Source organism: Oryctolagus cuniculus, chromosome 19 (genome assembly GCF_051225735.1).
Source record: "Oryctolagus cuniculus isolate XC-2025 breed Fujian yellow rabbit chromosome 19, ASM5122573v1, whole genome shotgun sequence".
Taxonomy (NCBI): domain Eukaryota; kingdom Metazoa; phylum Chordata; class Mammalia; order Lagomorpha; family Leporidae; genus Oryctolagus; species Oryctolagus cuniculus.
The window spans coordinates 71,552,082-71,576,962 of NC_142885.1; the positions used below are offsets into that span (position 1 = coordinate 71,552,082).

Genomic DNA, 24,881 nt, shown 5'->3' on the forward strand with positions numbered 1-24,881 from the left:
ACCTCTGGGGCCGGCCGCCCGCCGAATGGGCGCTGCGGGGGCGGCAGCCGAGAGCAGGGCGTCGGACCCCAGCGGCGCCCCGAGAGCCGTTTAATGCGGAGTGGGTGCGTGTGCGGGGCGGGTGCCGAGGAGGGCGCAGGGCTGCCACTCCCACAATGCCCCGCGAGGGCGCCGGCGCGTGCAGTGTTCTCGTGGGCGGGGCGTCTTCTCGGGCCGCCCCGGGCACCCGAATGCCCTCGCTGCTGGCCGGCGGGCTGCGCCCGCGCGGGGGTCCTGTCGCCGGCCGACGCGGGTCCCTCCGCCTTGCCGCTGGGAGTGTCCGTTTCCGGGCCTGCCGCCGCGCCGGGCCGCTGAGAGGATCAGGGCGACGCTCGCAGCCCTCAGCCCAGCCCCGGGCCTCTGCCCCCGGCCCTCCGAGCAGCTGGGCTCGGTCCCTGGAGGGCCCCGGCGGCGTGGCGATGTCCAGGGGCCTCAGGGACGGCCGCGGGGGGTGGGGAGAGGCCCCTGCCGTGCAGCGGGCGACGCGGAAGCGCGGCGGTGCTGTGAGGTTGTGAGCAAGATGGACTGGAGCCAGGGGTGGTCGGTCCACGGGCCCGAGCCCGCGCGGCAGGGCCTTCGGCCAGGGCGAAGCCAGGGCAGAGGTGGCTTCCGGAGTGAGCGGCTGACGGCCTCTGTCCCCGCCCCCTGCCCTGGAACACTGGCAGGGCCACAGGTGGCCCTCAGACCCTGCCTGTCCACCCCGGGTGGCCGTGGGTGGCCTCTGACCACGTATGGCTGCGGTCTGGGGAGGGCAGCAGCCGCCTAGCGGACGGTCCGGGCCTGTTTCGGTGGGAAGTCGAAGTTACTGAAACTTCCTTAGTCTGAAAAGCTTGGACGGAGAGGCGCCTTCGCTGTGCTGGTTCCGTCCCCGAATGCCCGCCACCACCAGGTCTCCCACAGCGGGGCGGGGGCCCAGTGCCCGAGCACCCAGTCCACCTGCGGCGTGCAGAGACGGGCGGGGTGAGCACCACCCTCAGGAGACCCCGCGCGGGGGGAGGCTGGGGTGGGCAGGCAGAGCTGTGCACTGGGGCCGCTCGGTGCTGTAGCTGCTGCAGGCTTTGGGGGCCCCGCAGACCTAGGGAAGCCAACCCCCCCCCCCCGGGACCGCCTCTCCGTGCGTCCAAGAACGGGGCGGGCGTCCGGCAGGGGGTTGTGAGGCCACCTGGGCTCCAGTCCCCACTCTGCGGCTGAGCCCAGCTTCCTGCTGTGTGCCCACTGGGAGGTGGGAGACCCGGCTCCAGCCTCGCCCAGCCCTGGCCGTTGAGGGCATTTAGGGGCGAGAGGCAGTATATGGAAGTTGCCTCCCAGCCTTGCGAGGATTTTGTTCAAGTACCACTTGGGATGCCTGCATCCCGTACTGGGGTCCTGGCTTCCTGCTGCTGTGCACCCCCGGAGGCAGTGATGGCTCAAGGGGTTGGGTCCCTGCCACCCGTGTGGAAGACCCAGAAGGAGCTCCTAGGTCCTAGCTTGGGCCTGGCCAGCCCTGGGTGTCGAAGGCATTCGGGGAGTGAACCAGCAGATGGGAGATCTGTCTCTCAGACCACCGCATAGAGCAGTAAATGGGTGGTCCCTGGCCCTGCACCTGTCCCCAGGACTGCGGAGGGGCTGGGGTGCTGTCTGGCAGGTGGTGACAAGGCCACAAGTCCCTTCAGCAGAGTGGCTGGGCCCGCGGGGAGGGGCAGAGGCAGAGCGGACCCACCCCTGGAAGGTTGGACACAGGACCTGCAGGAGCGGGCACCGGCCTGCTGCACGCCCAGTGTGGCAGCCCTGTGGCCGGGCGGCCATAACCCAGGGGCACAGGCTTCCTCGGGGACACTCCTCGGTGGTGACGGCACACCCGGCGGCACAGGCTTCCTTGGGGACACCACCTCGGTGGTGACGGCACACCCGGCGGCACAGGCTTCCTTGGCGACACCACCTCGGTGGTGGCGGCACAGGCTTCCTCGGGGACACCACCTCGGTGGTGACGGCACACCCGGCGGCACAGGCTTCCTCGGGGACACCCCTCGGTGGTGACGGCACAGGCTTCCTTGGGGACACCACCTCGGTGGTGGCCGCACACCCGGCGGCACAGGCTTCCTCGGGAACACCACCTCGGTGGTGGCCGCACACCTGGTGGCACAGGCTTCCTCAGGGACACCCTTGGGGACACCACCTCGGTTTGCTCCCGGGACTCTCCCTGGGAAGCTGTTCCTATCTGCAGATGGCCATCATGTCCCCAGTGGGGGAGGGGTCCTGTCTCCCTTGGGCTGGAGACCCGAGACAGCAGCACAGTGAGGGGCAGCCTGGCCTGGACAGGCCCCGTAAGTTTGGGACAGCGGAAGGAGGGGCTGGCACTGTGCATAGTGGGTAAAGCTGCTGCTTGTGCTGCCGGCCTCCCACGTGGGCACCTGTTAAGAGTCCCGGCTGCTCCACTTCTGATCCAGCTCCCCGCGACTGCACCGGAAAGCAGCAGACGGTGGCCCAGGTGCTTGGGCCCCTGCACCCACGTGGGAGACCCAGGAGATGCTCCTGGCTCCTGATCAGCCCAGCTCTGGCCGTTGTGACCATATGAGGAATGAACCAATTGATGGAAAATCTCTTTCCTTCTTTCTCTAACTCTGCCTTTCAAATAAATTAATAAATATGAAAAAAATAATGGAAAGAAATGGAGGTGCACCAGGCCGTGGTGGGCTATCAGCACGAGTCCATTCACCTCCCGAGACCTCTCTACTTTAGGCAGGGGTGGGCCCTGCTGCTGCCTGGCAGACGCACGCTCGGGGCAGAAGCGTGGCCTTGGACACGCCCACACCCGTTTCCTCCTCAGTCCTCAGCGTCCAGGGTACCTCTCCGCCCCCTCTGGCACAGCCTCCAGGCCATCATCCCTCTTGTCATTGGCCAGGGCAGCAGCTGGAACCAAGTGTGCTGGTCTCCTTAGCCCTGTTTCTCCATCTCAGGAGAGCTGCCGAGGGGTGGCTGCCCCTTCAGGGGTGCCCGGGCTGGGGGGCCCAGTTTTTTTATTATTATTTTTAATAACATACAGGAGTGCTGGTTCCAGTCCAGGCTGTTTTGTTTGTTTGTAAATTTATCTGAGAGGCAGAGAGAGAGGGAGAGAAAGGTCTTCCATCTGCTGGTTCACTCCCCAAGTGGCTGCAAAAGCCAGAGCTGGGCCGATCTGAAGCCAGAAGCCAGGACGTCCTCTGGATCTCCCAGAAGCAGGGCCCAAACCCTCAGGCCATAGCGGACAGCTGGATCGGAAGAGGAACAGCCGGGACCTGCACGGGCGCAGGCTTAGCCCACCGCACCACAAGGCCAGCCCCAGTCCAGCTTTCCAAGCATGTTGTAGGGCCTTTAGGTGAGAGCAGCCCTCGCAGCCAGGCCTGGTACCTCCCCGGTGACCGCAGTGGCAGCACACTCCTCATCCCTGCCCTCCCCCAGGGCTTCCTGACCCCCTCTGGAGCCTCTGCCTTGGTGCTGTGTGCACGGCCCTCCTGAGGGACGCTTTCTCCCACTGCCCTGCCGTCCCTGAGGACACGCGGGGCCTCTCCTCCCAGTCTAGAGGCGCCTCGGCAGAGCTCCAGGATCTGGACCCTACCCACAGTGGTGTCGTCCCGGGGCCTCCCAAGGGCTTGGCTTGCTCAAGCTGCAGAGCCGGGGGAGTCTGTGGTCTCTGGATGACCAATGGCCCACTCTGAGGGAGGCTAGGCCAGGTCCCCCGGCCCCCGACCCTGCCCCAAAGACTGTGAAGAGGAAGGAGCCGGCCATCGGGTGCACAGTAACAGCTTTAATCTGTGGTGGCCGACGGTGAGGCTGCACTGGCCGGCACTGCCCTGCATCCAGGCAGGAGGAGCCACTTTTCACGCAGTAGAGTGGGCGCAGGTGCAGGCTGTGCTTGCTCTGTGCTCGCCCGCGTCTCCTGGCAGTTTGTATTTACAGACACACTGCCGAGCGGCCAGCAGAACCCAGACACAAGCCCGTGTCATCAGGGCCGGGGCCTGGCACAGAAAGGCAGGGCTCCAGTATTTATATAATATACATACATATATATATATATTTTCATGTGTATACACATAGTTTTCTCTCTTGAAAGTATTAAAAAATTGGTCAACCTTCAATCTATAAAAAATACCTACTCTACATGATAGAAAAATCTCTCCTCCAAGTTTACACTGATTTACACCCAAGGCTTTCCCCGAAATGTACAACACTGGGGCGGAAGGAGTGACACAGGGCAGCACACGTGTGCACACGAGCGGGGGCCTCCCCGGGAACACACACAAGCTCCTGGGCGTGAGGCTGGCGGGCAGGCAGGTGCCGCTGCTGCTCGGGGTAATGCGGGCACCAGGCAGCGGCAGCAGCAGCAGGAACAGGGCCTCCTCCGCTTCACACGTCCCTGGAGAGCCTGCCCCGGCTTCCTCCCCACCCGACAACGTTCTAAGTCAGAGAGCCCGGAGAACACGACCTCTGGACTCGGCCTAGGAAACGTGGCCTTTGCCTGGAGAGAGCGTGGACTCAGGAGGCCGGGCGAGGCCGCATCCGTGGAGAAGCAGCACCTGCACCAGCGAGCCAGAGGGGCCAGCGGTATCCACCCATCCGGGAGTGAGTTCCACCAGCTGGAATCTCGGGCGCTGGTTTCAGAGCACAGGGTCCCCACGGGCTCCTGCCTGGCCCTCCCCAGGACAGTCAGAGCCCCCGAGAGTTACTGCGGCCACGGTCAGGCCACTCAAATGGCTGTGTGGCCGGGAGGATCCTGGGGCCAAGGCTGAGCCCAAGTGGCCACACCCGACGGGTGACGGCCTGAGGGAGCGTGGCGGGGCCTGTGGCTCCTGGCCAGACCCGACAGGTGCCGGCCGCGCCAGCCTTTCCTTCCCACACCACCGCTCCTGACTCGAGGACGCAGGGGTTCGTACGCCAGCCAGCAGTGGCCAGCTTGGGTGGCTCTGCATCAGGGCACTTGTGGGGCGGGTGCGGGTGGCAGCACCTTGGGCGGGGACCCGTTTTCTTCCTTTCTTACCCACAGGGTTGGACAGTGGGAGAAGGGGCCTGCCATGAGGGGCTCACCGCAGCCCGAGAAACCATCCCCACACCCCTCTGCCAGAAACGGGAGCATTCTCAGGCGAGCCGCCGCGGACAGAGCCGCCAGCAGCCCAGCCACACCCTCACCTGCTGCAGGCTCCCGTCCCGGGGGCTGGCCTGCCTCCCCCTCCCCCACTGCCCTGTTTGCCCCAGCCCAGCTGCACGAGGGGTCCCTGCGTGCTCCGGGCTGGGACGGCCATGGCACTTGCTGGTCTCAGTCCCCATGGTGCGACGCGGCCACTCCAGGGTGCTGGTGGGGTCCCAGCTCCAGCGCAGGCTGGGCCTTCCTGCCCCTACTTGACCTCCAGGATGGACGGGTTGGTCTCCATGATGGCCACGATGATCCTGTCGATGTAGTCCTGCAGGCGGAAGTTGATCTCCTCCTGCTTCTGAATCGCTTCCATGAGCTGTGGGGAGAGCAAGGGTCAGCCGGCGGCACGCGGACCGGGGCACGAGCCCAGGGCGGGATGCGCTACCTCGTCGCGGGAGACGGAGCTGATCTCTGCGGCCAAGGACTCGGAGAAGGACGTGGCGAAGAGGCTCTTGGCACCCTGGATGCTCAGCGTGATGATCTGCCCGTTCAGCTCGTCGTTCTGCTCCTTCAGACTGCGGTTGTCCTGCAGGGACACGGGTGTCACCGCCCGGACAGGGCCCGGCCGAGGACCTCCACTGCCCCCCCAGCCTTCCGGAAGCTCCGCGGGGCGGGGGCGGGGCGGGCGGGCCGCACCTGCTTCAGCCTGCGGACCTCCTGCTCCAGCTCGCTCTCGCGGGCGCGGGTGTTGTACTCCTGCAGGCCTGCGCTGCTGCTGCGGCCCCGCCGCTGCTCGGCCTCCAGCTTGAAGAGCTGCAGGTGCTCCAGCTGCCTGCGCAGGTCCTCGATCAGCTGCGGGCAGCCACAGGGAGGCAGGGCTGCGTCAGCCTCGCGACCTCCGTGCCCACCAGGGGCACGGGCGCAGGCCGCCCGGGGCCCTGCTCACCTCCTGGGTCGCCTCCTTGTCCCTCCGGAACTGGTGCCTCTCGTGGCTCAGCTTGTCCCCCATCTTCCTCTTCTTCTCCTGCTCCTCCCTGAGCCGCAGAGTCAACTCTTCCATCTCATCCAGCAACTTGCGCTTCTCCTGCAAGAACGCAACACCTGCCATGGGCACCTGTCACGTCACGCAGGCTGTCCCCCAACCACGTCCCAGCCCGCGGTCACGGGCGGGGCCCTGCGCTGTCTGAGCCGTCCACGCGCCTGTGGCTGTGGTGCACACGCACGAGCCACAGGGCTGTTCTCAGAAGGGGGTGGGGTGGGAAGGACGTTCATGTGGACCAGGCCGGCCCGGCTCCTCTGGGTCTCAGGAGCCAAACTCAAGGGGTGTGGGGGACCCTCCGATCCTGGAGGCTCCCTAGACGCTGCCGAGGAAGGGACGGGGACCGCTCAGGGAACGGCTGGGGGGTGGGAGCCCCGTGGTGCTGCCTCTGCCTCCAAGGACCTTCCTCCTGGATGCAGACCCCTGGTGAATGCAGTGACCCCTGGACTCGTGGGAGAGCCAGAGGCTTGGCGGGGCCCAGTGTCCAGCAAAGGGCAGCCTGGGCCCGAGCTGGGCCCTGAGCAAGGCGCAGTGTCGTCTCCCTGCCCGCAGACCCTGACGCGCGCATTCTCCTCCCCTGGCGTGAAGTGTGGTGCTGAGGCCGGGCCCACCTGGCCTCACCTCCTCCAGGCGCTCGATGCTGGCCTTCAGACAGGGCGTGCAGGACCGGAGCTCACTGTTCTCCTCATCCAGCTGCTGCAGCCTGGGGCGAGAGCAAGGCTGGGACCTGCTCCCCGGGACGCACCTCCGTGGGGCACGAGGGCCCCGGATCTCAAGGAGACCCCAAGAAGTTTTCAGAGTCCTTATGCCACCCAAGTGCTCTAGGCCAATGTTTTCTATAACCCACTGTGGCTTTTTTTTTTTTTTTTTTTTTTGGACAGGCAGAGTTAGACGATGAGAGAGAGACAGAGAGACAGAGAAAGGTCTTCCTTCCATTGGTTCACCCCCAAAATGGCCACTATGGCCGGCGCACCGCACTGATCCGAAGCCAGGAGCCAGATGCTTCCTCCTGGTCTCCCATGGGGTTCAGGGCCCAAGCACTTGGGCCATCCTCCACTGCCTTCCCGGGCCAAGCAGAGAGCTGGCCTGGAAGAGGAGCAACCGGGACAGAATCTGGTGCCCCGACTGGAACTAGAACCTGGGGTGCCAGCGCCACAGGTGGAGGATTAGCCAAGTGAGCCACAGTACCGCCCACTATGGCTTTTAGGTTTGGGTTCTGGAATAATCTGAGGTTTACAGTTACAGATAGAGTGCAGAGTCCTCCTGGAGCCGCCCTGCTCCCTCTCAGCTGTCACTGGTTATCACTGTGTCACATCTGTCATCGCGTAAAACCCTCCTGGGACACTATTAACCAAGCTCCACTCTGCACTTTTCAGCGCTGCCAGGACCACCGGGGCCACATGGCACACAGCACACGGCCCTCGGCCCTCATGGCTCCTGCATGCTGCCACCTTCTCACAACCTTGGCTGTGCTGGGCAGTCCTGGCGGTGGGCTTTGTAGAAGGGCCCTCGAGTCGGGTCTGTCTGCGGCTTTCTCGTGGTCAGGCTGGGTGGTGGGTCCTGGGAAGATGCCCACGGAGGTGAGGGGCCCCCTCATCACACCATGGCAGGTACCTGGTCCCTGGCCAAGGTGTGTATGCCAGGCGTCCCCCCAGGAGGCCATGATCCACCTGCCCACAGGTCCTCGGGAGGTTGGCCCCTGGTCCCTGAGCCCGGCCCCTCTCTGGAGAGGCAGGTCTCAGAGCCCCCTCCTACCTGGGGTGCCCAGACAGCACTGGAGTCCTCTGTGAGAAAGACTCGCACCTTGTCCCCACCGTGCGTATCAGTCACCACTTCTGTCAGTCACCACTCTGTGCGTCCATCACTACCGTGTGTGTCACTGCCATCTGTGTCATCAGTCATCGCCGTGTGTGTCCATCAGCTGCTGCTGTGTCGTCAGTCACTGCCATCTGTGTCATCAGTCATCGCCGTGTGTGTCCATCAGCTGCTGCTGTGTCGTCAGTCACTGCCATCTGTGTCATCAGCCACTGCCGTGTCTGTCACCACTGTGTGTCATCAGTCACTGCCATGTGTGTCAGCCACCGCCGTGTGTGTCATCAGCCACCATGTGTGTCAGCCACCACCATGTGTGTCGGTCACTGCTGCTGACCACTGTGGACTGAGGCAGTCAGGACCTGCTCTGGGTCTGTCCGGTGGGGTCATTACTGGTTCACTGCTCAAACCGCCCCCGCTCCGGACTGGAGTCCTTTCGGTTGCCCGGCGTCCCTGGGGCTCACGTCCCTCAGACAGATTCTGCTAGTCTGTGCTGCACACCCCACCAGCCCCTCCAACCCAGCCCAGCTTGCCCACAGGGCGCATGTGAGAGGGGAAGCCCTGCCAGCGTGGGGGGTGCAGGGCTCTCCACCCAGCAGGGACCGTTGCTGCTCTGCAGGCCTGCCAGCCGAGCGCCCCTGCACCCTGGAACAAAGTGTCTCCAGCACTTGTCAGAGCTCTCGAGCCCGGATGTGCCGTCAGCCGGACAAGGGGGCTGGGCTGTGCCCACTCTCCTGTGTGTGGCTGCCCTCTTCAGGGCGGGGGAGCACGAGTCCCGCTGTGTGTGGGCAGCAGGCCTCCTGTCTGCGCCTCATCCTAACCAGCCTTCCTCAGCTGGCTGCCGCCGCCTGGTTCCGAGCCTGAGAAGTGCAGATGCTGGTATTTCTGGGCTGTCCGACTGCTGGGCAGGGGGCTTTGGGGATGTGGCTCGGCTGTGCCTGTTAATCTCTCTCCTGTCCTGCTAGGAATGGGGCACAGTAGGCTCATCAGTTCTCTCTCCAACTCAAGAATCCAGGCACCTCTACCCAGTTATTTTCCCTTAAAACAACTAGAAAAACAAATTGTGTTGAGGCAGCTCTGTGGTGTGGCGGGTAAAGCCAACTCTGACGCTGGCATCCCATATTGGCAATGGTTCAAGTCTCAGCTGCTCCACTTCCAATCCAGCTCCCTGCTCATGCACCTAGGAAAAGCAGTGGAAGATGGTCCACGTGCTGCCATCCATGTGGGAGTCCCGGAAGAAGCTCCTGGCTCCTGGCTTTGGATTGGCGCAGCTCCGGCTGTTGTGGCCAATTGGGGAGTGAACCATCGGATGGAAGACCTTTCTCTGCCTCTCCTCTGTGTGTAATTCTTACTTTCAAATAAATAAATAAATCTTAAAAAAAAATTATTTGAAAGGCAGAGTTACAGAGGTAGAAGCAGAGAGAGAGAGAGAAATCTTCCATCTGCTGGTTCATTCCCCAAATGGCCACAACAGCTGAAGTTGGGCCACTCTGAAGCCAGGAGCCAGGAGCTTCTTCCAGGTCTCGCACGCGGGTTCAGAAGCCCAAGGACTGGGGCCAACTTCTACTGTTTTCCTTAGGCCATAGCAGAGAGCTGGATGGGAAGTGGAGCCGCCGGACACAAACTGGCATCCTTATGGGATGCTGGCACTGCTGGTGGCAGCTTTACCCACTACACCACAGCGCTGTCCCAGTTCTATGAATTTCAAACAACTTATGAGCAGAGAAGAAAATACAAAGCTGGCCTTGCTCTCCCACAGCCCAGCAACACTCCCTCCTGGGACTTGGGCCATCTCTCCCCTCCTTCTCCCTGCCTGGCGCTCGGCTCCTGGTCTCCCTCACACCTGACGGGCACTGGGCTCCAGCCGCACAGGCACTGCGCTGCCCCAACAGCGGAGGCCGTCCTCCCACCTTCCCTCTTCCCAGCACGGGCAGGACTGGGGACTTTCACCCACACCTTCTGGAGGGATGTGGGGCAGTACACGGCTTTATGTGAAGGCTTCCTTGGCTCACACACCACAGACAGCATCACACGCCAGTGGACTCCCGTGAGACGGGGGCACGGCCGCTGACACTGAGGGCATAAGCAGGCCACAGCCCCAGCTCTCAGGAACCTGCCCCTGAGGGTCCCTGGGCCCTCCCCAGAAGTGCTCAGCTTTTCCTGGGCTGACTCAGCCCTGCCACTGTGACCGACACAGCCTGGGGGCTGACAACCATGCCCCTCCCGTCCCTGAGGCACCAGCCTCCCAGGCCTTCTGTCTCACTCTGCAGCGCTCCGCCTCTGGATCCACAGACGTGGCCTCCTGAGGGGCGGTGGGCTGCAACAGCACGGCCGCACCCAGCGGATCTTCACCACATGGGCTTCTCAGGGCCCATGCGGCCCCCAGGAACACCCCAGCAAGCTGTGGGGCCAAGAGGGCGCAGGACACAGGGAGGCGACTGGGTGCGGAGGGCTTTCAGGAAGTCATCAGAAAAGCTGGCGACACCAGAGGGCCTCGAGAGAACCCATCCCATCCCTCCCGTGCCTGCCCCTCCATGCCAGGGCAAGCAAGGGAGGTAGGTGTCTCACCCGGCCCCACCCCACAGCCCCAGGGCGATGGCGGGAGTCCCAGAGAAAACGCTCTGACAAGAAGCCAGCTCCGTGCTGAACCCACTCAACCGCACTGTGCCAAGGCCAAGGAAGACACTGTCCTGGGCCCCGTGGCCCCGTGAGTGCCAGGAGATGGTGCCCACTGCCGGCAAGCAAGGAGACCTGAAGCAGCTCCTGTGTGCAGCCCCCGCCTGGCCCCACTTGTGAAGATGCCCAGGAGCTCTTCCGAGCTTCAGGACCTGGTGAGACACAGCCCACGAGCCTGCCCTTTCATCAGCTCTCTCAAATGGCAGCCTCTAAACCCCACAGGCAGTACGGCTCAGGTGAGAGCGCACGCGGGCCAGTGCTGCGGGGCAGGTTGAGCAGCCACCTGCAACACCGCAGCCGCATCAGAGCGCCAGCTCCCAGTCCCAGATGCTCGGCTTCTGGACCAGCTCCCCGCCGGTGTGTCGGGAGGGCAGAAGATGATGGCCCAGGCACATGGGCCCCTGCCACCCACCGGAGACACCTGAATGGGTTCCAGGCTGCTGGTTTCAGCCTGGCCCAGCTCTAGCCATGTGGCCACTTGGGGAGTGAACTAGCAGACGGAAGACCTCTCCTTCCCACCCCGTTCTCTGTCACTCTGTCTTTCCAGTAAGTAAATACGAGGTGAGCGTTGTGGTGCAGCAGGTAGGCTGATCCCAGTCCCGGCTGCTCCACTTCCGATCCAGCTCTCTGCTGTGGCCTCGGAAAGCAGCCGAAGACGACCCAAGTCCTTGGGCGCTGCACCCATGTGGGAGACCAGGAAGAGGCTCCTGGCTCCTTGCTTTGGACTGGCTCAGCTCCAGCTGTTGAGGCCATTTGGGGAGGGAATTAGCAGATGAGAGATTCCCCGCCCCCGTAACTCTGCCTTTCAAATAAATAAATCTTTAGAAATACTAAGTAAATAAATCTTTTTTCCCCAACTATGAAATAGCCTTAAAGAAACGGCTTCCCCGCCTGGGGCCGCTGCACAGGGCCGGTGTGGGCAGCGGGGCCGCCGGCCTTTCCCCACTGCGTCTTGCTTTTCTGAGAGCGCTTCACCCCCGCACACTGCCGCCGGCCTTTCCCCACTGCGTCTTGCTTTTCTGAGAGCACTTCACCCCTGCACACTGCCGCCGGCCTTTCCTCGCTGCGTCTTGCTTTTCTGAGAGCACTTCACCCCTGCACACTGCCGCCGGCCTTTCCTCGCTGCGTCTTGCTTTTCTGAGAGCGCTTCACCCCTGCACACTGCCGCCGGCCTTTCCTCGCTGCGTCTTGCTTTTCTGAGAGCACTTCACCCCTGCACACTGCCGCCGGCCTTTCCTCACTGCGTCTTGCTTTTCTGAGAGCGCTTCACCCCTGCACACTGCCGCCGGCCTTTCCTCGCTGCGTCTTGCTTTTCTGAGAGCACTTCACCCCTGCACACTGCCGCCGGCCTTTCCTCGCTGCGTCTTGCTTTTCTGAGAGCGCTTCACCCCTGCACACTGCCGCCGGCCTTTCCTCACTGCGTCTTGCTTTTCTGAGAGCACTTCACCCCTGCACACTGCCGCCGGCCTTTCCTCACTGCGTCTTGCTTTTCTGAGAGCGCTTCACCCCTGCACACTGCCGCCGGCCCGGCCTACCTGGCCTGCAGGTTCTCGATCTCGATGCTCTTCTCTCGCTCCAGCCTGCACAGCAGCTCCTTCTGCCGCCGGGCCTCCCCCAGGACCGTCTCGCAGGCTCGCAGCTCCTGCTCCTTCAGCTGCTCCTCCAGGGCGTTGGCTCTGTCAGGGCAGAGCACAGCGCATGAGCAGGGCTCCAAGGCCTGTGGCCCCAGCTGTGGAGGCCTGCCTTTCTCCTGCAGCATCTGGACGCTGATCCAGGACCTGGAGAGCCTGTGCCCCCCGAAGGAAGGGGCAGGAGGGGGATGCCCCTCCAATGGCCCCCAGCCCCTACCAACTGGGGGCGTCTGGGGTGGCAGGACTTGCCCTCGTGCACCCCTGCCCACCTGACCCTGCCTGCTTGAGGCCTGTGGACAGGAGTGCACACAGAGGCCTTCGCTCACCAGTGCCTGTCCACAGCTGCTCGGCCCACAGCCACTACGCACAACCAGCCGGGCTCAGGGTCTCTGGGAGGCAGAGAGCGCATGTCCAACCTGACTGTGGAGACTGTCAGCTCCTATCAGCCATGACTGAGACTGGGGCAGCACAATCAGCCCAGGGTTGTCTCCCGAGGGTGTGCGTGAGGCCACAGCACACTACACCCAGGACCGGTCCAGCGCTGGCTGCCAGGCACACTGGAGCCCCAGGTGTTGTGGGGAGGGGACAGCTAAGCAGGAACCTGGGCTACAGCCCGGCCCTTTCCAGGCCACACAGGTGTCAGGGAGAACACAGGAAAGGGACCAGGAGCCCTCTCCTAGACCCCCGCGGACCACCGGCAGGAGACAGGGACCGGTCATCCCCGAGAGAAAGGCTGCAGGCCCCGCCCAGGGACGCAGTACAGCCCTGCCCCAAGCCCTGCTCTGGACACAGAACTTGCCTTCTCCGCACAGAGAGCGAACGGATGGCAACGGCTACCAGATGCCGCAGGAAGGTCTGTGCCACAAAGCGCAAGGCAAGCAAAGACAGGACTCTGAGAAAACTCTCCACGTGGAGACAGCAGGGGGGAGGCCCTGACGTGGACGTCAGAGGGCTGACGTCCCACACCCCTGAGATGCAAGCAGCTGTGACAGAGGACAGGTAACAGAAACCATCAGCAACTAAAACTATGGGAAGAAAAACTTAAAATTTCAATAGAAGGAGTTGAAGGAGAAAAATGAGGACATACAGGGAGACGAAAGGGCACAAAGACAAAGCTGGAAAAGGAAAATAAACAAAACGAGAGAAAACGCCCAGGGCTTCAGAGAAGGCAGATCAGGCACAGGAGAGGCTGGAAACAACTGACCCCAGCGGCAGGCATGGGGTCCGGGGTTACCCCCCAGGGGCAGGCATGGGGCTCAGGGGTTACCCCCCAGGGGCAGGCATGGGGCTCAGTGTCTACCCCCAGGGGCAGGCATGGGCTCAGTGTCTACCCCCAGGGGCAGGCATGGGCTCAGTGTCTACCCAAAGGGGCAGGCATGGGCTCAGTGTCTACCCACAGGGGCAGGCATGGGGCTCAGTGTCTACCCACAGGGGCAGGCATGGGGCTCAGGGCTACCCCTCAGCAGCAGGCATGGGGCTCAGGGCTCCCCCAGGGGAAGGCATGGGGCTCAGTGTCTACCCCCAGGGGCAGGCATGGGCTCAGGGGTTACCCCACAGGGGCAGGCATGGGGCTCAGGGGCAGGCATGGGCTCAGGGGTTACCCCCCAGGGGCAGGCATGGGGCTCAGGGGCAGGCATGGGCTCAGTGTCTACCCCTCAGCGGCAGGCATGGGGCTCAGGGGTTACCCCCCAGGGGCAGGCATGGGGCTCAGGGCTACCCCTCAGCGGCAAGCATGGGCTCAGGGCTCCCCCAGGGGAAGGCATGGGGCTCAGTGTCTACCCCCAGGGGCAAGCATGGGGCTCAGGGCTACCCCCAGGGGAAGGCATGGGGCTCAGTGTCTACCCCCAGGGGCAAGCATGGGGCTCAGTGTCTACCCCCAGGGGCAAGCATGGGGCTCAGGGCTCCCCCAGGGGAAGGCATGGGGCTCAGTGTCTACCCCCAGGGGCAGGCATGGGCTCAGTCTACCCACCAGGGGCAGGCATGGGGCTCAGTGTCTACCCCCAGGGGCAGGCATGGGGCTCAGGGCTACCCCCCAAGGGCAGGCATGGGCTCAGGGCTAACCCCCAGGGGCAGGCATGGGCTCAGTGTCTACCCCCAGGGGCAGGCATGGGGCTCAGGGCTACCCCCCAAGGGCAGGCATGGGGCTCAGTGTCTACCCCCAGGGGCAGGCATGGGGCTCAGGGCTAACCCCCAGGGGCAGGCATGGGCTCAGTGTCTACCCCCAGGGGCAGGCATGGGGCTCAGGGCTCCCCCAGGGGCAGGCATGGGCTCAGTGTCTACCCCCAGGGGCAGGCATGGGCTCAGTGTCTACCCCAGGGGCAGGCATGGGCTCAGTCTACCCCTAGGGGCAGGCATGGGCTCAGTCTACCCCCAGGGGCAGGCATGGGCTCAGTTTACCCCCAGGGGCAGGCATGGGGCTCAGGGCTCCCCTAGGGGTAGGTCTGGGCTTAGTCTACCCCCAGGGGCAGGCTCGCCACCTGGGCCCCCACAGCCCGTGTGGAAGGCCTGGGTTTGAGTCCAAGCTGCACTCCCGCAGTGAGGGTTCCAGCACTTGGGCCCTGGCACACGTGGGGCAGACCTGGATTGATTTCCCAGCTCCTGGCTTCGGCCTGGCCCAGCCCGGCTGTTAGGGGTATTTGAGGAATGACCCAGCAGGTGGGAGATCTCTGTCTCTGAGCCTTTCAAATAAGTAAAATTTTTTAAGAAATAGAATTCTAGAAATCTTTCTGAAGCTGAAGGTTTCAAGGCTGGAAACTGAGTAAACCACACAGAAAACAACAAAGGCCTCATGAAAACATCCCAGGCAAGAAACACACACGGGGGCAGCCGGAGCCCGTGTGCCAGCTGACGCAACATCATCTTATACTCAGCTGAACCCCGACTGGAGGGGGGGCAGGGAAGGGAAGACGCACCTCTTTGCAGGCACCCATCGGGGGCCTCCTCTCAGCAAGCGAACAAGACAGACGGCCTGGGATCCGGAAATGAGAGCAAACCCGAGAAGGCGTGTGGGCAGCCCACCCCAGGCCGCTGGAGCAGCAGGCTGCTCGCAGCTCCGCAGAGCGGGCGTGCGGTCCGCAGACGCAGCTAACTCAAGGAGGCTGCGCGGCACTGCTGTGCAGGAGGGAGGTGAGCACCACTCAGGACCCCCGAAACTGGGGCTGGGGCGGCAGCGGGGGGAGGCACCAAGTGTGGACTTCCAAAGAGGGAAAACGAAACCTCACACCACCTGGAGAAACGACCACCTGTGGAAATGCACCCAGCGGGCTAAGCCCTTGCCTGTGAGGCCAGCACCCCACTCAGAGTGCCCGGGGTCGAGTGCTGGCTGTTCTGTCTCCGGTCCAGCTTCTGCCAACGCACCTGGGAAGGCAAGCGTGGCCCAAAGCCTTCCATCAACATGGCCCGGCCCTCCCCTGGCTCTGCGGCCAGGGCTGGAGGCAGGTGCCTCAACTGAGCAGGGAATCCTGGACCGCAGGCCCACTCCACGGGAAGTCTGTTTGACTTTGCTAAAGGGAGGTGCTGTTTCTGCCTCTCACTTGAGGCACTGCACCCCCAGGGCTCAGAGGGCGGCCTGACCTGATAACGCAGGGTATGAGCACCGGAGCGAGTCAGGCGTCGTGCGGCTCAGCACCTGGTGACGGTGATGGCACTACTGCCAACACAGGCGCATGCGGGCTGCTGTCCGGGCTGCTCAGAGCCCGGGTCACTTCCTCAGGGCAGGCACAAGGAAACTGAAGCTCGGAGGTAAAGAGCCCTTGCCTGAGGCCACGACAGTACCTGTCGGAGCCAGAGAGGCCCAGGCAGCCTGGCAAGACAGAGGTTCAGAGGAAAGAACCTCTCCTGTGGATTCCACATGTGCCTCTCAGGTGTCCCCACTGCCTCCGCCCCCACAGCACCCAGCTCCATGTGGACACCACCTGGAGGGCCCACTCCCCCTGCCAAGCTCACCTGCATCAACACAAGAAACGTGACAGCACCGGAAGGTGGTGCCTTTGCACCTGGCCTGAGAGGAGTCGGCAGCTGCCAGCCCAGCACGCAGGAGTCCCGGCACCCTGTCCAGCTGCCACCCCAGCACGCAGGAGTCCCGGCACCCTGTCCAGCTGCCACCCCAGCACGCAGGAGTCCCGGCACCCTGTCCAGCTCCCACTCATTCTACTCCTCTGCGGCTAAGCACTTCCATGTGCTCAAGGGAGGGCCAAGGCCCTAAGGAGACACTGTCACCTCCCTGCTCTGTGAGGGTAGGGGGCTCTGCAGGCACAGACCTCACCCCAGCCACAGCCCAGCTGTCTCTGAGGCCCAGGGCCTCTCTGTGAACAGACCCAGTAGCAGCACCTGCCTCACAGGGTGAGTCTGAGGGCAACGGGTCATGTAGGGCAAAGCGCGCAGACAGCAGCAAGTGCCCAGGGCAAGTGCGAGGGTGGGAGTGTGAGAGACGGGGAGACGGGGAGACAGGGGGTGTGAGAGATGGGGGAGACAGGGAGATGGGGAGACAGGGGGTGTGAGAGACGGGGGAGACGGGGAGACAGGGGGTGTGAGAGACGGGGGAGACGGGGAGACGGGGAGACAGGGGGTGTCAGAGACGGGGGAGATGGGGGTGTGAGAGACGGGGAGACAGGGAGTGTGAGAGATGGGGAGACGGGGAGATGGGGAGACAGGGGGTGTGAGAGACGGGGGAGACGGGGAGACAGGGAGATGGGGAGATGGGGAGATGGGGAGACAGGGAGACGGGGAGTGTGAGAGTCAGGGAGACGGGGAGTGTGAGAGTCAGGGAGACGGGGAGACGGGGGGTTTAAGAGTCGGGGAGACGGGGAGACGGGGAGACGGGGAGTGTGAGAGTCAGGGAGACGGGGAGACAGGGAGTGTGACAGTCGGGGAGACGGGGAGACGGAGAGACGGGGGGTGTGAGAGACGGGGGAGACGGGGAGACAGGGAGATGGGGAGACGGGGAGTGTGAGAGTCAGGGAGACGGGGAGACAGGGAGTGTGAGAGTCGGGGAGACGGGAGGGTGTCAGAGTTGGGGAGACGGGGACTGCCAGGTGGCTGCAGGGGACACCTGTCGAGTGGGAACTCCCCAGTTCTCTGGGAAGTGGGCTGAGAGAGGGCTCTGGGTACAGCAGCAGCCACCAGATTGGTGGGCTGTGGTTCAATGTGCTCCCTCCGACTGCCTGAGGAGCTGAGCGTGGGTCCCATTGGCAGCTGTCAGATCTCTGGGCATGGCACAGGTGAGCAGGACCCAGCCCTCGCTTTCTCCGCTGTGTGTTCAGGGCCACGTGGAGGGCCGAGGCCACAGGGCGGCTCACCTGCGGCTCAGGAGCTGTGCTTCCAGCTCCCGGTGCAGGGGACCCTGCTTGGCGAGGTTCAGAGGATTCAGTGGGGGCGGGGGTGGGGGCGCAGACGGGGTGTGCAGGAGGCACAGGCTGCGGACGTGGCTGCCCCCTGGCTCACCTGTGCACCAGCTGGAGGTTCTCCTGCCGAAGCCGGCTGTGCTGCTCCCCGGTGGCTGCGGTGTCCTTCTCCAGCTCTGACACGCGTCTCTCCAGGAAGACCACCTTGGAAACCAGAGGGCAGCTTGAGAATCAGAGGCGGCGGCAGCAGGGCCCTGAGGAAACCACCCGGGACGCAGCACCAGGGACTTCGTGACTCAGGAGCAAGCTAGGCCGCAGCTGGCAGACCGTGCTGCGGCTGTCCCATCAGCCCGTGGGGCACGAGGAGTGTGGAGCACCTGCCGCCTCCAGGGCCCTGGGTCTGGGAAGCCCAGGCAGCCTTCTGATGCTGACGTGGGACAGGAAGGCAGGGACCTTGTCTCGCCAGATACAGCCTAGAGAAAAGGCCCTGGCGCCCAGGGATGCAAACAACAGACGTGTCTATGCCTTAGCTGCCCCCACCCCGCGCCGTCAGGGCAGTTCCTTCCAGAAGCTGATGTCTGTACCCACCCCCGCCACAGGCCGGTGTCCTCCCCAATGCTGATCCATGGGCCTGGGAAACAAATCTGTCAGCATCAACCTGCTGCCCTCGGCCTGACTCAGGTCATCCCAAGGCCAACAGCTCGTGCCCCCTCTACCTGTCCTGATCGTGTTCTCCCAGGGGCCAGGACGAGGCCCGTGCCCCAGAAGGCCCTCCCCGCGGCCCTGCCAACTGCAGCCTGACACACTGCCAGCTCTCTGTGGCCTCCAGCCTGTACCTTGTCGGCAATGTCCTCCTCTGGGCCCTCCACAGGCTCCAGGGGAGGGTCCTCCAGGGCATCCATGGTCAGGGCCCCTGACTGGTGCAGGTACCTGAGCGAAAGAAAGAGCAGCAGAGAAGAGGAGGAAGCACATGGCAAGTTCCTCACACACAAGCATTCCCGAGTCCCAGCCCTGGGCCAGGCCCTCTGTTTGAGAGGCTCCTCTTGGCCATCTGAACAGTGGGGTCTCCTCTGGAGAGGGCCGGGAACAGAGTCCCCTGGAGCTCTCCGCGGCTCACAGAACACCGCCTCTTTCCCTGCCCGCCACAGGGCCCAGGGCACTTTGTACTAGCGCAATAGAACACGACATCCTTCTTGAGCTTACAGGAAACGAGCAGGACTTTCCCAGAGGCCCCTCAAGCATGTCACGCGCTCCCTGTGGCAGACCAGGTGAGGGTCAGGGAGAGCCTGCACCCTGGCAGTATCCCTGGGGGCGTTCTCAGAGCCTGGTCCAGCAGCCTCAGGAAGGTGCCGGCTCCAGGGCACCCAACCTAGCACACAGCACACCTGACCCTGTGGTCTTGTGTGAGCTCCTGGCCTCACACTGTGGCCTCAGGGCAGGAGCAGTCTCAGCTGTGGGTGCCTCACGAGCGTCACACTCACAGCAAACCTGAATGACTCGGGATGCTTCAAGCTCTTGGAGGACCTGCGCCCAAGGCAAGCCCATGTGTGGACGCCTTTCCACCCTGGGACTCCCGGGACTGAACCGAGCCGACCGTGTGATGCTCAGAGCACTTGCTCCTCTGAGTCCTACCCCCTGTGAACGGGATCTGCAGGTTGCTGAGGCTGGACAGGGGTCAGAGTGAGACCCAATCAAACACTAAGACGCCACACTGAAATCCACATGCTGTCTCGACAAGCTCACTTCCCTTCGTGGAAGGTACTCAGCTAGCTTGTACATCTTTCTCTAAAAAATACACTCTAGGACCAGCATTGTGGCACAGCAGGCAAAACTGCCGTCTGCGGTGCTGGCATCTCATATGGGCACCAATTTGAGTCCCGGCTGCTCCACTCCCAATCCAGCTCTCTGCTATGGCCTGGGAAGGCAGTAGAAGATGGCCCAGATCCTTGGGCCCCTGCACCCACATGGAAGACCCAGAAGAAGCTCCTGGCTCTTGGCTTCAGACTGGCCTGGCTTCAGCCAATGCAGCCATCTGGGGAGTGAACCAGTACATGGAAGACCTCCCTCCCTCTCTCTCTGCATCTACCTCTCTGTAACTCTGCCTTTCAAATAAGTGAATATATTTTTTTTTTTGACAGGCAGAGTTAGACAGTGAGAGAAAGAGACAGAGAGAAAGGTCTTCCTTCCGTTGGTTCACTCCCCAAATGGCCGCCACGGTCAGCGCACCGTGCTGATCCGAAGCCAGGTGCTTCTCCTGGTCTCCCATGTGGGTGCAGGGGCCCAAGCACTTGGGCCATCCTCCACTGCACTCCCTGGCCACAGCAGAGAGCTGGCCTGGAAGAGGAGCAACCGGGACAGAATCCAGCGCCCCAACTGGGACTAGAACCCGGTGTGCCGGCGCCGCAGGCAGAGGATTAGCCTAGTGAGCTGCGGTGCCAGCCCAAATAAATGAATCTTAAAAAATAAATGAATAAAATAAATACTTTTTTTAAAAAAAGATTTATTTATTCACTTGAATGGCAGAGTTAGAGACAGAGACAGAGACAGAGACAGAAAGAGAGAGAGAGAGAGAGAGAGAGAGAGTATCTTCCATCCACTGGTGCACTCTCCAAACACTGGACCCGTCTGCTGCTTTTCCAGCCGCATTAGGAGCAGTGGGGACATGAACCAGCACCATGTGGGATGCCGGCATCGCAGGCAGTGGCGTCACCCTCTGTGCCGCAGTGCAGAGCCCGCAGTCTGTGGTTTTGTTCCCTGATGGCAGCTCTGTGCTAGGGGCCTCTGCACCCTGACAGAACCAGGCGTGCAGTGCCTGCCCTCATACAGTCTCTGTCTGCCCTGTCTTTGGGTTCCGGTTCTTGCTGAGTTCTTGGACTGCCTCCTGGCTGGCTGAGCCTCTCTTCCCCCTGTGTTGCATCCACAGCGCCAGCATGCCATGTGAGCACCGGTTCAAGTCCCAGCTGCTCCACTCCCAACCCAGCTCCCTGCTGATGTGCTGGGAAAGCAGTGGAGGGTGGTCCAGGTCCCTGCACCCACGTGGAAGACCTGGAGGAAGATCCTGGTTTCTGGTTTTGGCCTGGCCCAGCCCAGTCCAGTGTGGCCATTTGGGGAGTGAACTAGTGAGAGAGATCTTTCATCTGCTGATTATACTCCTCAGGTGGCCACATGGACCAGCTCTGGGCCAGCCCAAAGCCAGAAGCCAAGGGCTTCCTCCCGGTCTCCCAATGAGAGGCAGGGCCCTGCCACCCATGAGGAGAACAGGTGGGTTCGGTGAGTGAACTAGCAGGTGGAAATTCTCTCTATATACTTTTCTACCTTTCTGTCTCTGCCTGTCAAATAAATAAATACAATTTTAACAAATACCAATTTTAAAAAATTACTCACAACCTAGAATTCCATACTAACTGAAAGTTCAAAAACAAGATCTCAGAAATGTATCCCTGGTCATCACTTTTCTCAGGAAGCTACAGGAAGATGTACTAGACAAACATGGAGACAAAAAGAAGGAAGACAAGACCCAACCCTGTGGGGAAGACAGGCTGAACACAGCCCGATGGCCTGGAGCAAAGGGTACGGAAGCCTGAGGGGAGCAGCCCAGCTGAGACAGAGGAAGCCCGTGGCTGGCGGGAGCAGCGCAGGCGAAGAGCAGACTCCCCAGAGCGACACGGGGTAGCTTTTCACGGCTCCCTCAACGCTCATGTCAGAGGAAGCCGCCACAGAGCCGCACCAGCAGCGCAGGACAGTGTGTGCCCTCCTCTCACAGCAGGAGGTCAGCAGACAGTGCCCTAAACTAGACGCGAAGAAATGCTTTCACGGTTCAGAGGAAGGGGCACCCCTCATCCCCAGCTCCTTCGGGGACCCAGGCAGGCAGCCCCTGCGAGACCCAGCTCTGAGTGGCCTCTACCTCCAGGCTAACCTACAGCAGACAGTGGGGGCAGCAGCCCTGAACCCAGACCCTGCCCAAAGCCTGCTGTGGCCATTCAACAGACAGGCCCAAGTCCATACCCTGCAAGCTGTCACAAGCAATCCCTTCAAGTCAACTTTGAACCACAAGCTGTGAGAAGTCTTGCGCACGCTCTTAGAGTGATCAGTAGAGCATTTCAGTCCGCAGTGAGCGGCTGCCTACCTTGCCACCTTCCTGCTGGAGAGCCGCTTCGTCGGACTGCAGAACCAAAACAAACAGGAAAATCGTGTCAGGACAGTGAGAACAGGAGGAAACAGGAAAAGGCTAAGGCGACAGGACGGCACCCTCCCACACAGCACGCAGCGCCCCTCCCGAGCAAGCCGCACAGAGCGCACTCAGCACCGCGGGGAGGGGCGCGGCGCACGGCCCCGCTTCCCAAGGCCTTTCCCACTCTCTCGCCCTCCCCAGAGAAACTCCCCCTGCACAGAGGCTGGGCTCAGCGCCCCGACTGCCAGCCTGCACTGTGCGGGTGCCAGATGGGCCAGCGGCACGTTCCAAACACTACCGAAGCCAAGTCACCCCAAATGCGGGGCCCTGCGGACCCCCCAGGAACGTTCCACCCCTTGTGGTCACAATACTGATGTCACAAGCCAGGCACCTGCTGGGCGGGGGTAGAAAGTCTTTCCTGTTGCCACGGGGGGGGGGGGCAGTAAATACAGCTGCTCACACATCGCCCTTCTGACCTGCCCACCTGCAGGGCCGGAGGCCACGCCTACCTCGTATCTCACTTGTGAGGCCCACTCCTCCACTGAACGGCCAGCTTCAACCTTCACCTCATCTCTAAGCGTAAGAGCCATCACCCCATCCCGGAACCCAAGCTTGCTCATCTCAGCACGCTACGACCGTCTCTCAGGCACAGGCCGCAAGTCCCACCAGGCAGACCCCGGTGCCCTCAGGCTGCTGCTCTGTGGACAGCATTTTTCCTTTGCGACGCTAGGTTTTGGCAGCAGAGGGCGCTGGAGAGAGACAGTGCCCAGGACTGGGCATGCTCCCCAGCAGGCGGGAGGCGGGGGCTTTCCAGCAGGTCCCCATGCTGTCCCCAGCCCCAGGCGGGGAGTGGCCATTCTACTCTGAGTGCTCTTTCTTCCTGGTGGTTACCCCTCAACCCTCTACAGGCAGTCATTCTCTACGGTTAAGTTTCACTGTCCAAATTACGGTGGCTCCACTCTCCCGATGGGACCACACATTTCAACCCAAATCTCATCTCACCCTGGTACCGCTGGGCCTCCTCACCGCTAACAGGGTGGGCAGACTGCTCTGTTTTCTCGTCCAGCTCGCAGGACTGGACTGGCGGTCCAGTGGCAGTGTTCATGACTGTGAAAAGCAGCCTTTTGGTTCTACAAAGTGGATTTTTACAGACGCCCCAAGAGCCTAGAAAATACAACCACCACCACTGGGATGTTCAGAGGCCCACAGGTGCACCTCACCAACACCTGACGGCCAGGTAAGTTGACTGACTCCATGCAGAAAACCAGAGTGGGCTCAGACCTCCTCCACTGAGCGCTTCGGGGAGTGTTCTGACTCAAAGCCGTGTGTCCTAAGTCTGCTGACTTTAGCACAAACGTACCTACCTTGGTACAGCCTCTCACAGAAGGGGGTGCCGAAAGAGCATGTGAGCTCCCACAGGACTTGCTGGCCAGACTCAGCCACATCCTAGTCCACGCTCTGCCCCACAGGGCCTAGCAGGTCTGACACGCCACCCGGGGCAGGTTCTCAATGTGGAAAGACTGCCTCTCTCGAGAGAGAATGAGATGCGACGCGTGTCTCCGAGTCACCCTTCACACACAGCGACGACATACCTCACTCCCGAACTACCAGGAAGAGGGCGTATGGCCTCACGGGAAGAACCTCACGCCCAGCTGAACCCCACAGCCAGTGAAACCCATCTTCTGTGATCCTTGGTCTTGCCAGACGCCAGGTTCCCTCACAGGATGGCCTGTGAATGCTGAGCCTGTCCCCCCCCCCCCCCCCGGCACTTGCTGGGGGCGGCGTGCTTTGTAGCGTTGCACACAACACCAGGAAAATGCACCAGAGCTGCAGCTGAGGCGGGCCAGCAGCACAGCCAGGCTGTCGACAGCGGGCCCCGGCCTGGGCCCAAGCCCTGAAGGCGGGAGGCAGACGTAGGGCAGCTTCCTCCGGACAGGTCAAAGGTTTCCGAGGACCTGTGACACAGGAGCCTGTGCACGGCTGCCCAGAAGGCCTGAGCCGCCGCCCAGGTGCCGGCTCAGTTCCGCTGGCCCGTCTCTTCTCAAGACTCCCGCAGCGTGTGCCGAGGCTGTGCAGCGCCAGCACACACAGCTCTCCTGGGACGCCGACAGGAGCCCGGGCTTCCCAGGGCGGGAGGGGACGCGGCCCCAGCACAGGAGACTGCCGGGGAACAGCGGCAGAGCTGTTTAGAAGCAGGCAAAGCTGCTTCCGCGTTAACTGAGCGAGCTCAGGGGAGGGCCGATCTCAGCACACACATCCCGGACTGAAACGGACGTTCCTAGAGCTGCTCACAAGCTGGTGTCTGAAGCCCCAGTCCTTAACTCTCCCAATACGTCTGCGTGACTCTGCTTCCCCATGCTGGACAGCACGGTGCGCACAGATCACCCCTCCCCAAGACACAGCTGAGCAGACAGCCACAGACATGCAGGGCAGGAGGGCACGGGGTCCTTGGCGTGGTCCACGGCATGCGGGCAGAGGAGGCTGGGGAGTGCGCCCCTCTGGTCGGGTGTTCGGGCCAGGCCTGTCTGAGTGCCCAGCTCACGGCAGCAGGACCTTGCTCACGTCAGACCCCTGGTGGGGGCAGGGGCAGTGGGGTCTCCCTTGCCCTGAACAAAGAGCAAGGCCAGCACCATACCAGTTACCTATTCATTTCAAGGTCATTCAGGCGAGCGGAAAGGTCCTCTAGGCGGTTGATCTGCTTGTGGCACTGGCTACAGTAAAACTCAAAAGCCTCATCAGTGAGGATGCTGTGCAGCTTGGCAGCAAGTGGGCCGGAGCTGGAGAGACGAGAAGCGGCAGTTCAGGAGAGAGCGGGGCCCGGCCGGGCAGCTGTGACCCCGCAGAGACAGGACAGGACAGGACAGGGAGGAAGTGGAGCTGAACAGAGCACGCTGGAGAAAGTGAGCTGCGGAACACCCTGGCTCCGAGTTTCCAGCTCTGTGAGGCCACACCGCAGTGGGCCCTCCAGGAGCTGGGCACACACCTGTCCGGGCGCACCTGCTCCTTCACGGCCAGGTGCACGGAAACTGGCTGCAGCCTAGCACTCCTGCCGCTCCTTCGCCAAGACACATCGAGGGACGGACAG

The 24,881-nt window shown here is 62.5% G+C and overlaps 1 protein-coding gene across 5 annotated transcripts in view; it reads right to left on the reverse strand.

The window, feature by feature from the left end:
- Nucleotides 1–3,782: 3,782 nt before the first annotated feature.
- The window catches only part of RAB11FIP3 (RAB11 family interacting protein 3), a 103,488-nt gene continuing 82,389 nt past the window's right edge, over nucleotides 3,783–24,881 (reverse strand). For 4 of the 5 annotated variants that reach the window (XM_070064197.1, XM_070064196.1, XM_089320854.1 and 1 more), the window contains 10 exons: nucleotides 24,439–24,573; nucleotides 21,752–21,787; nucleotides 18,462–18,555; nucleotides 17,726–17,829; nucleotides 12,188–12,328; nucleotides 6,786–6,867; nucleotides 6,072–6,209; nucleotides 5,822–5,977; nucleotides 5,571–5,711; nucleotides 3,783–5,501 (listed from right to left, as the gene is read on the reverse strand). In XM_070064197.1, coding sequence (XP_069920298.1) covers nucleotides 5,388–5,501; nucleotides 5,571–5,711; nucleotides 5,822–5,977; nucleotides 6,072–6,209; nucleotides 6,786–6,867; nucleotides 12,188–12,328; nucleotides 17,726–17,829; nucleotides 18,462–18,555; nucleotides 21,752–21,787; nucleotides 24,439–24,573 — 1,141 coding nt within the window. In that variant the 3' untranslated portion in view covers nucleotides 3,783–5,387. The remainder of the gene's footprint in view (nucleotides 5,502–5,570; nucleotides 5,712–5,821; nucleotides 5,978–6,071; nucleotides 6,210–6,785; nucleotides 6,868–12,187; nucleotides 12,329–17,725; nucleotides 17,830–18,461; nucleotides 18,556–21,751; nucleotides 21,788–24,438; nucleotides 24,574–24,881) is intronic. The other variant, XM_008252705.3, reaches the window with a different exon arrangement.